Raw genomic sequence first — 11,283 nt, 5'->3', positions numbered from 1 at the left:
CGGGGCCCCGGCCCTCTACAGCTCCCTCGAGGGCCTGCACGGGGCGCTCTCCGCCACCGGGCGCAGCTTGGAGCAGCACCGGCGGCTCTTCCACAGCCTCTTTGGGAACTTCCAGGGACTGGTGGAGACCAACGTCAGCCTGGACCTGGGGAAACTGCAGGTCATGCTCAGCAGGAAAGGGAAGAAGCAGCAGAAAGACCTGGACTCTCCCCGGAAGAGGGACAAGAAGCAGGTGGACACACCGCACATCCAGGGGCAGATGCAAGGTGCCCTGGGCGCCGAGTTCGGGGAGGCAGGTGAGTTCTAGACGACAGGGTTGTCTGCCAGCAGCTATTCTGTCTCTGAGGGGGCCAGGAGGAAGGAACAGGATGGTCACTGGTCACCGCTACTCAGGGTCCACCTTTCGCCTCGATCCATCTGTCTTTCAGGCCCACGGGGAGGCATAAGCCACAAAACCAACTGTCAGTGCCAGAGCCCATGAGCTGGTGGAGCCATAGAAAGGGTATGCCTCCCTCCCTTGCAAGACACACCCTTTCTATGCCTTTTTTTTTTTTTTTTTTTGAGTTGGGTTTCACTCTGTCACTTAGGCTGGAGTGCAGTGGCACAATCACAACTCACCACAGCCTCAACCTCCTGGGCTCAAGTGATCCTCCCACCTCATTCTTCCCAGAAGCTGGGACTACAGGTGCATACCACCATGCCTGGCTAGTTTTTAAAATTTTTTTCTAGAGACGAGTTCTCATTATGTTGTCCCGTCTGGTCTTGAAGTGATTCTCCCACGCTGGCCTCCCAAAGTGCTGGGATTGCAGGTATGAGCCACCATGCCTGGTCCCAGGTATCTTTAACCAATTTACCACTGTATACAGGGAAAGTGTGAACAGGGACTGGGGCCATCTGCCATGGGCAGTGCCCTACAAGAAGTGAATCAGTAGTTCACTGATTCAGTTTCCTGCACCAACCACTGTCTGAAATTAGGCAAGTACAGTAAGATACTTTGAGAGAAATCACAACCACATAACTTTCATTACAATATACTTTTAGAATTGTTCTATTTTATTATTATTGTTAATCTCTTACTGTACCTAATTTGTAAATTAAACTTTATCATAGGCGTGTACGTATAGGGAAAAAACCTCTGTACTGTCCAAGGTTTCAGGCATCCGCTGGGGGTCTTAAAACACACCCCCCGTGGATAAGGGGGCACTACGGTACAGGGAAAAGCCGTGGGTCCTGAAAGGAGCACATTCTCTCTACACATATAGTTCACCTATCTCACTGCTCTGTGACAGATGCCCTGCAATGCCCTTCTCGAGCTTTATCTTGATGAATCATTCCAACAGCTCAATGAAGCACTCATCATCATCACCATCTTACGTTAAACTGGGGCTCAAACCAGGAAGGTGTCCTGCTCACACAGCTGGTGAGCAGCACAGAGAAGCGCTGAGCCCAGTCCAGCTGTTATAGGGTGCTGGCTCTCCCTCTCAGAAAGGTCCTGAGTACCCAGGCCTGGGAGCTGGCTCTGAGGCTGAAGCCATGCTGATCTTCCCATGCCCTCCCTGAGCAAGGCCCTGGGAAGGGGACCACTAGGCTCTGTGCCTCAAGTGACTCTCTGCCACAGGCTGGCCTTGGTGCTGGGGCTACTCCTCACCCAGACACAGGGCTAAATTCAAGGCAACCATCTTTGCTACCTACACCCTGTTGCAGCTGGGCATGTGGAAAGTCATGGCCTTGTTGAAGGTGCCACCCTGTATCCCTCCTTCCCCTATGGCCCAGGAGGTAGTGTGAAGCAGTGGAAAGAGCCCAGGTTCTAGGATCACTCATCTCGGTTTCTTCCTCTGTAAAATGCAAGAATCACTAACTACACCAAAAGGTTGGTGCAAAGACAGCTGCATTTACCAAATACCTAGCACAAGGCTTAACACATGTAGGAAACCAGCCAATGTTTTCCTATTTCCTCAGGTCTATTTCAGGGCTTAGGCTGGGTCCACCTACGTTAACTCTTCCATCTTTTTTCCTCTTGCGAGTGGTGCAAGACCTCAATATGCTGATGACTCTCAGAATTTGCCTGAGGGTTTAGGTATTTGTGTTTACCACTGTAATATTTTGTTGTTTCAAAAAATGTTTTCCTTAGCTGGGTGTGGTGGTTCATGCCTGTTATCCCAGCACTTTGGGAGGCTGAGGCGAGAGGATTGCCTGAGCCCACGTCTCTACAATAAATCAAAAACATTGGCTGGGTGTGGTGGCACGCACCTATACAGCTACTTGGAAGGCTTAAGTAGAAGGATCACCTGAACCCAGCCATGAGCATACCATGTCACCCCAGCCTGGGTGACAGAGTGAGACTCCAACTCAAAAAAAAAAAAACAGTTTTCCTTAAAAACCAGTTTCCCCTCATTTGTCTTGCAGGTAGGCTGTAGGGCTTGAATTTGTTCCCTGCAGAGAGGCGCACTCCTGTTTGCACAACCCTTCCTGCTTCTGGGGGCATGTTGGGCGCACTAGCGGGTCAGGCCTCTAAGGCGGAAGGGATTCCTAGCACAGGTAGCCAGGCGAATGGGGTGGAGGGAGGAACCGGCATCGGCAGAGGGCGCTGTAGACAGGACTTCCTTCGGCTGAGGGAGAGCTCCACCTGCTGGGTTCCAGAGGAACTGCAGAGGCCGCCGTGGGCCTTGGACTTGGCACAATCTTACACTAACAGGAAAGCTATTCTCAACTCTTCTAATCCTGGAAAATCTTCCAGAACTAGAGATACACAAAGTTTTGTCATTCACGAAGCTATTGCCGGATTGGGGGCCAAAGAGCCAGGGCTCTTTTTCTGGAACCTAATTGCTAAGTCACTATGCAGACTGCTCCTCCTTAAGTCCTTGGTTTCTTCCCGAGAAATGGGGAGTTTGTTCTCAACTCTTGGAAAGAAAGAGAACATTGAGGGAACCCAGGGGGACATGACTTTGGTGATGTCATGGTCAGGGCCCCAGTGGGGCTCAACTTTTCCCATCTTGTGGTCCTGTTCTCCCCTACCCCACTGTAACTGGCCAGGTAGCACAGCAGGCTTCTTCCTGTTTGTCCACCTTCCACACAGTATGCACTTCCTCTGCCTCTGCCTGCATATGACTCTGGGGCCTGCATGCCGTCTCAGCATTACTGTCCTAAGGCTGGCAAAGGTGCTCCTGCAAGGGGGAAAATCACCTGAAATCCAGAAGTCCAAGGTCTGCTCCCAGCTTGGTCATTTACTAGTTGTGTGGTCTAGAGCAGCAAGCTTTCCCTTTCTGGGTCTTAGTTTCCCCACCTAAAATCCCAGGGCTCTGGGCAGCATTTTGAAATGCTGAAGATCAATAAGATCATCTTGTACAAATTAGGTACATCAAGAAGATCATCTTGAAAAGGTTCCTCTTCCCTGGTCTGCCTGCTCTTTCCTTCTAAGGTCTTGTGCACAGCAGCCACTATGAACCGCCCTTCCCTGCTCCTCAGTTCTCACACCAGTGTTCGCATTATGAGCTTCTCTCTTTCCCTTAGATATCTCAATTCCAAGTAGTTAGCAGTCATCTGGGAGTTGGAGACTTGGGTTCCTATACCAGCCTGCCTTTTGCAGACTGTAGCCTTGAACAGCAAGTTAAGCACTCAGCATGTTTCCTCAATCAGGGATTCTTATCTCTCAAGAAAGTTGGAAGGACATACCTCATCAACAAGGGTACCTGCATGATCAATGTTTATATACTTAACCCTGAATTGTACCCATCTTTATAATAAAAATTTTTTTAAAAAGTTGGAAGGAAAGGGGATCAAACAAGGAAGTGTGTGTTGGCCAAGACAACAGGCTTAGATTTTCTCTTTGGCTTAGCCTGTAATCCCAGCACTTTGGGAGGCCGAGGCAAGTGGATTGCTTGATCCTGCGGGTTTGAGACTAGCCCAGGCAACTTGGTGAGACCTCCTCTCTACGATAAGTCAAAAATTAGCTGAGCGTGGTAGCACGCGCCTGTAGTTCTGGCTACTTGGAAGGCTGAGGCGGAAGGATCATCGGAGCCTAGCAAGTCAACATTGGGGTGGCCATGGGTGTGCCACTGCATCTAGCCTGGGTGAGATTGAGACTCCAATTCAAAAAAAAAAAGAAAAAAGAAAATGAGAATTGGCCATTTAGCTTTACTTCACTAACATTACTACTGGGAATAGCTGGGTTATCTAGAATTAGTGACCTATTTCTGATACTAACAAGGTAAGGCAGATAGGTCTCAGAACTTAATTTCCCACCAAAGGGAGAGAGGGGTGAGTCACTGAGTGCTTTCCTTCTGTTTCAGGCTCCCCTGTGGCCTTCTATGCCAGTTTCTCAGAAGGGACTGCCGCCCTGCAGGCACTGAAGTTCAACACCACATACATCAATGTTGGCGGCAGCTACTTTCCTGAACATGGCTACTTCCGAGCCCCTGAGCGTGGCGTCTACCTGTTTGCAGTGAGCATTGAATTTGGCCCAGGGCCAGGCACTGGGCAGCTGGTGTTTGGAGGTCACCGTCGGACCTTGGTCTGCTCTAGCGGACAGAAGGGTGGAAGCACTGCAACCACCTTTGCTATGGCAGAGCTGCAGAAGGGGGAGAGAGTGTGGTTTGAGTTAACCCAGGGATCAGTAGCAAAGAGAAGCCTGCCAGGCACTGCACTTGGGGGCTTCCTGATGTTCAAGACCTGAGCCCCAGGCCCTGTTCTGACCAGACACCTTGGACTTGCCCAGTTCTCCTAGGCCCGGGGATCCAGTCAGGGATGATGTGGAGACCATCAGTAGCAGCGGTCTGAATCTTCCCTGGAAACCTCCTTTAGATACACCGTGGTGTGCGTGATCTGCTCATTGCCCTGGGCTTGGCCATTTCTTCATGATGAGAAGGACTGGAACGCTTTTCGGTGGGACCTGCTCCCAGGAGTGCGAGCCTTGGCTTGGTCTGACTCTCAGATGGCTTGGCCTGGACCCCAACTTTTTGCCACACCCTGTATTCTACAGCTTCTTTGTTGTTTTGCTCCTCCTGTGGTTGGAGACTTGAAACTGTTCTCTCGTTCCTCCTCTCTTCCTAATCATATGCTACAAAGTCATTCTTTCCTAGAGGGAATGTTTAAAATGAAGCCAACATTGGCCAATATTGGAAACAAGTCTTCAGCCACTACAAAGCAGTGAGATAAAATCAACACCTGTTTGACTCAGTCAGAAATGGAGACAAAGGCCTAGTTGAGTCAAGCAAGGGAAAGGAAATTAGTATCTTTTCTTTAATTTCAGTCATTCCTTGCATTTATGCGTAATTTTAATTGCATGTCTTTTTCTCCTTGCCTCACACAGGGTAAAGGCCAAGATGTGCCAAGTATGAACTAAAATGTGTATGGCCTTCACCTCTTTTAATTCCTCTGGTATCTTAGGACCATCTTAATTCTTGTTAGCATTTATAAAAAGGAGGGAAAGGAGGGAAGTGAGGGAAGAAGTGAAGGAAGACTGTAAAGATCCCCCTCAATAATGACCAACTTTGGAATAAAGTGATGCCCTTCAAATCTTGGCCTTGTTTACTTCTGCAGAGCAAAGGTATTCGGTAAAGTGAGTAGAAATATGGGGCAAAATGAAAAGTATCTGGCATGAATGTGACTTTCATTATTCCAGGCCCTATTTGATGTGACAGTTTCAGTTAACGCTATATTAAGACCTCAGGGACTTCCACATGAGGCAAAGACATGGATACTGGACTAGACAGTCCAGCTCAGAACTACAATTATTCCTGCAGTATCAACACACAAATTTCAAAATCCTACAGACTCTACGGTAAATACACTTGAGAAAACAATATCATAGTTGTCAGAAGATCAAGTGACTTTTCAGTAATAGGTATTCAAAATTTGAATATACTCATCTCCATAAGAACACCAGGTTAGACTTCGTAGAGTTGGTTGTTGGGGTTAACAAGGTTACCAGCACTTCTTATTGTAGGAGTCACTAATTCAAATAACTGTTCTTTAAAATTTATTTGCCATTAAGCTTTGTGCACTCATTGTGCTGAAATATCAATATGCACATGAACGGTATGCAGGCCACTCTGCCCACGATGGTTTGACCTGGGGGTAAAGCAGAGCCTCTCTTGAACTTTATCTATCCATAATGTGAGGTCTTAACAGCGCTCAGCAAGTGTTCAGGTATTTTATCATCTTGACCACAGGTTTGAATCTCGCCCACCCCCAGTGCAGCTCTCAGCAGCCAAGAGCCATCCGGACCTGACGCATGATGGAGTTGGGAAGATTGGAAACCCAGCAGCAGACCACACCATATCTTCTTTCTTCTCAGTCTTGCTGTTATTGGCCAGGTTCTACTGATGACTAAGTTGAACCACTAGGGTAATGCTGTCTTGTCATTTAGGATATTCAGTTGGAGTTTAGAGCACATAATAAGCAGAGCGAATCAACTGCCTCCATAAATGGTACACGTCATCCAATTCTTGTTTAGTTGGCGCTCTTCAATAGGAAGGTGGTAAAGAAAGGTGCTAACTGGTAACTCTGCCAGTGGCATGTAGGAGTCAATCCAGAGGTTTCTGGGATAACTAGAGAAATAATGACTCTTAGACAAGGTGTTTTCCATGCAACAAAATATACATGACTGCATTTCACAAAACTTCTCTTTGAGTCGGGGTCTTGCTTGGTTGCCCAGGCTGGAGTGCAGTGACTTGATCATGGCTCACTGCAGCCTTGATCTCCTGGGCTCAGACAATCTTTGTCTCAGCTTCCTGAGTAGCTGGGCCTGCAGGCTTGCACCACTATGATCAACTACTTTTAAAAAAATTTTTTGTAGAGATATCTATGTTGCCCAGGCTGGTCTCCAATTCCTGGGTTTAAGTGATCCTCCTGCCTCAGCTGCCTAATGTCCTGGGATTACAGGTGATAGCTGCCATACATAGCACTCAGCCCAAATTTCCCAAAACTTGAACACCAAGATTGGCTGGGCATGGTGGCTCATGACTACAGTCCCAGAACTTTGAGAGGCCGAGGTGAGCGGATTGTTCACGGGTTCGAGATCATCAGCCTGGGCAACTTGGCAAGACTTCATCTCTACAACAAAATCAAAAAATTAGCCAGGCATGGTGGTGCATGTCTGTAGTTCCAGCTACTTGGAAGGCTGGGGCAGGACAGCCTGAACCAAGCAGGTTGAGGCTGCAGTGGCTGTGAGCGTGTCATTGCACTCCAGCCTGGATGAGAGTGAGAATCTGACACAAAAACAAAAAAAACCCAAAAAACTCACCAGGTTTTAATGCAAATTTTCTGACTAAACAAGTCTTTAATTAGGACCCCACAACAGCAAGAATTCTAAAATTCATTTGGGCCATGTGCAATAACTTATGCCTGTAGTTTCAGCACTTTGGGAGGCCCAAGCAGGAGGACTGCTTGAGGCTAGGAGTTAGAGACTAGCCTGGACCTCATCTCCACAAAACAAATTTCTTTAAAAATTAGCCAGGCAAATGGATTGCCTGAGCCCACCAGTTTGAGACCAGCCCAGGCAACTTGGCGAGACCTCGTCTCTACATTAAATAAAAAATTAGCTGAGTGTGGCAGCATGCACCTGTAGTTCCAGCTCCTTGCAAGGCTGAGGTGAAAGGATCGCCTGAGCCCAGCAGGTCGACGCTGGGGTGGCCATGATCGTACTACTACATTCCAGCCTGGGTAATGGAGTAAGAGAGATTCCAACTCAAAAACAAAAAAACAAATAAAAAAACAGGCATGGTGGTATACGCCTGTGGTCCTAGCTATTCAGGATCCTGAGAAGGGAGGATCACTTGAGCCCAGGAATTGGAGGCTGCAGTGAGCTATGATTGTACCACTGCATTCCAGCCTGAGTGAGACCCTTTCTTTCTCTTAGAAAAAAATCATCTGTTACATTTCTTATTCCACAGAAGCATCTAATAACTCTGGGTGGAGACTGTCTCAGTGTCCTCCAAGTAGAAGCCCGTTTCATGGGCCAGTGTTCAAACACCCTTCACCTGTGTTTGAACACAAAAACAACATAGTGAGCTGTGGACACAGCAGCACCCTCCCCGAACCCGATGGGGGAAAGAAAATAAAAATATGCAAAAATACTGGAAAACAAGAAAGGATACCATAAGCACATCAAGGAATTTTAGCAACTCCTGAAAAACAGAAAGTAGCAAAGACCAGGCATAAAATGAAACAGCAATGAGAAATCATAACCCACAACATTTGAGGCTGCTAGACCAATCGATGTGCTTCTGGGGGAGCCCACCCCTTAACACAATTGGGGGCAATGGAAGGGTCAGAATTAGAGCCCCACTTCCAGGGCAGCTGCTGGCCCACTCGAGGTGAGGAGCTCCCACACCAGGAGACAAGCATGACCCCTCTGACCCACAAGGGTCAATCCAGAGACGTTTCCACAAAACACAGCATATGTCAGAGTAATGCCTGTCCTTTACTTTTATTTCAGAAGCACTGCGAAGTGGCTTCACAGTTATAAAAAATGTTTCAACCAACTTCTTTTCTCATACTCTGCAGCTTCTCCAGTGTCCCTTTATCTCAAAAACATGAACACTCTCCCAGCTGGAGCCTGAGCGCCATTCTTCCATCATCCAACAAGAAAGCTCCTGAACCCAGCTTGACAATGAGCAAACTCTGTGAGGGGTGGTGGAGGTAAACAAATGGAGTGGGGAAAGCTGGAACCCCTCTGAACAGGCAAGAGGGGAAAGGGTTGCTGATTTTCATTCTAACAGCTGTTGTCCCATCACCCCCTGACAAAAACAGGAAGCTGAGGAACAAAGGACAGAGTGGACAGAGCAAACATACATTCACTAAAACAAAGATGAGCAACTCCCCCCAGACTGCCAAACATTTGTGGAAAACTAGTGTCACGAACAACAAGATCCAGAACTCAACAAGCTGAAGATTTTGGAACATCATCTGCAGAAATACAGGAAATTGAACATTTAAACCTTTATTATTGCTACCCAGATCCTAATTCCAAACACCATCACCCTAAAGAGAACCAGAGTTGGCCAGGTGTGGCGGCTCACACCTATAATCCCAGCGCTTTGGGAGCCCAAAGTGAAAGGGTTGCCTGAGTCCATGGGTTTGAGCACAGCCTGGGCAACTTGGCGAGACCCCATCCCTACAATAAAAAAAAAAAAAAAAAAAAAAATAGCTGGGTGGGGTGGCACTTATAGTTCCGCTACTTGGAAGGCTGAGGTGGAAGGATTACCTGAGCCCATCAGGTCTAGGCTGCGGTGGCCCTGAGCGGGCCACTGCACTCTAGGTGACAGAGTGAGACTCCAACTTAAAAAAAAAGAACCAGAGTGCCTCGGAGAAATGGCTGATCCCACAACTGGGGCAAGGGAGATACAAGAGAAGCCTGGAAACTCTTTGTGTGCCAAAATGTAAAAAGTGCTTAAAATCAATGGGCATATGTCAAAGCACTCTGGTGCCAACTTGGTGAACTTCCAGTAGCCCAGTCTAGGTCAATTTGAGCATCAAATAAATAATGACCTGATATAGTAGACTGTAACCCATATAATAAAACAAGAATCCATGAGTCCATCCCATCATAAAAGATGAGAAGGGGCTGGGTGCAGTGGCACAAATCTGTAACCCCAGCACTTTGGGAAGTTGAGGCACGAGGATTGCTTGAGCCTAGCAGTTCAAAACCAGCCTGGGCAACACAGTGAAACCTTGTCTCTACAAAAATTTTTAAAAATGTCCAGGCATAGTGTGTGCCTGTAGTCCCAGCTACTTGCAAGGTTGAGGTAGAAGGATTGCCTGAGCCCAGGAGGTTGAGGCTACAGTGAGTCATGATTGTGCCACTGCACTCCAGACCGGGTAAAAGAATAAGGCCCTGACTCAAAAGTAAAAAGAAAAAAAGAAAAGCTCTTCCAGTTGGGCATGATGGATCATGCCTATAATCCCAGCACTTTGGGTGGTGGAGGCCAGAGGACTACCTGAGCCCACAGGTTCGAGACCAACCCAGGCAATATGGTGAGACCTCATCTCTACAATAGATCAAAAAATTAGCTGGGAGTAGTGATGCATGCCTGGAGCTCCAGCTACTTGTAAGGCTGAGGCAGTATTGCTTGAGCCCAGCAGAGGCTGCAGTGGCCATTAGTGTGCCACCAGACTTCAGCCTGGGGAACAGAGTGAGACTCTGACGCAGAAAGGAAAAAAAAAGAAAAATCTTCCTTACAGCATAATTAATAAGTGCAGATATAATGATGGAATTAGAAAATCATTACTTTGTAGCCACTGATTCACATAAGAGTCACCAATGGATGCCAATCAGAGTACCTCCCATAACTTGCTTATTACAAAGGGAAAATAATAATTTGAGAAATAAGGAATCATCTTACAATCAATTGATGCTGACATCATTGAGACTTGCTGACATCACAGCCTCCCAACTGGAGGCAATGAGTACCATGCCCACAAAACCACTGGCCTTTACTCTCAAACACATCAGTACAACAAAGGCCTCTCCTGATTAAACAACAAGGAGCTATGATAACCAAATGCAATGCAGGATCCAAGACAGATTCTGGGCCAGGAAGATGTGCTCTCGGGACTACATCAGAACAACCGTCAAAACTTGAATAAGGTCTGCAGATTGTGGTATTGTTGATAATTGCTATGGTATCAGTATTAATTTTCCTGGTCTTGACAATTGTAATAGACTAGTCCTGAAGTGTTTAGTAATAAAGGGGTATTAGCTCTCTTACTCCAAATAGTTCAGAGAAAAATATTTGTAGGTATATGAACATTACAAAGATTATTAAGAGGAGCCTTTGTGGTTCCTGTACACACACACACAGAAGGATAAAGCAATTGTGTAAAATGTTAACAGCTTATGAATCAATCTGTGTGAAAGGTAAATGGCATTCCTTATGCTATTTATGTAACTTTTCTGGAAATTTGAAATTATTTCAAAATAAAGTTCAAATTTGGTTGTTGGGCTGGGCGTGGTGGCTCATGCCTATAATCCCAGCACTTTGGGAGGCCGAGGTAAGAGGACTGCCTGAGCCCATGGATTCGAGACCAGCCTGGGCAACTTGGCAAGACCTCATCTCTACAATAAATCAAAAAATTAAACCAGGCTCGGTGGCTCAGCCTGTAATTCTGTGCCTTTGGGAGGCTGAGGTGAGTGGATTGCCTGATCCTGTGGGTTCAAGACCCGCCCGGGCAACTTGGTGAGACCTCTTCTCTACAATAAATCAAAAATTAGCCGGGCATGGTAGCACACGCCTGTAGTTCCAGCTACTTGGAAGGCTGAGGCGGAAGGATCGCTGGACCCCA

At 47.1% G+C, this 11,283-nt stretch overlaps 1 protein-coding gene across 1 annotated transcript in view; it reads left to right on the top strand.

The window, feature by feature from the left end:
• Window positions 1–5,471, top strand: part of MMRN2 (multimerin 2) — an 18,517-nt gene extending 13,046 nt beyond the window's left edge. Inside the window, exons 7-8 of the mRNA XM_008060119.1 lie at window positions 2–296; window positions 4,290–5,471. Coding sequence (XP_008058310.1) covers window positions 2–296; window positions 4,290–4,672 — 678 coding nt within the window. The 3' untranslated portion in view covers window positions 4,673–5,471. The remainder of the gene's footprint in view (window position 1; window positions 297–4,289) is intronic.
• The last annotated feature ends 5,812 nt before the right edge of the window (window positions 5,472–11,283 follow it).

The sequence above is a fragment of the Carlito syrichta genome, unplaced genomic scaffold (assembly GCF_000164805.1).
Source record: "Carlito syrichta isolate Samal-C Ts95f unplaced genomic scaffold, Tarsius_syrichta-2.0.1 Scaffold304516, whole genome shotgun sequence".
In the NCBI taxonomy this organism is placed as follows: Eukaryota; Metazoa; Chordata; class Mammalia; order Primates; family Tarsiidae; genus Carlito; species Carlito syrichta.
This window is presented reverse-complemented; position numbering and strand designations above follow the sequence as displayed.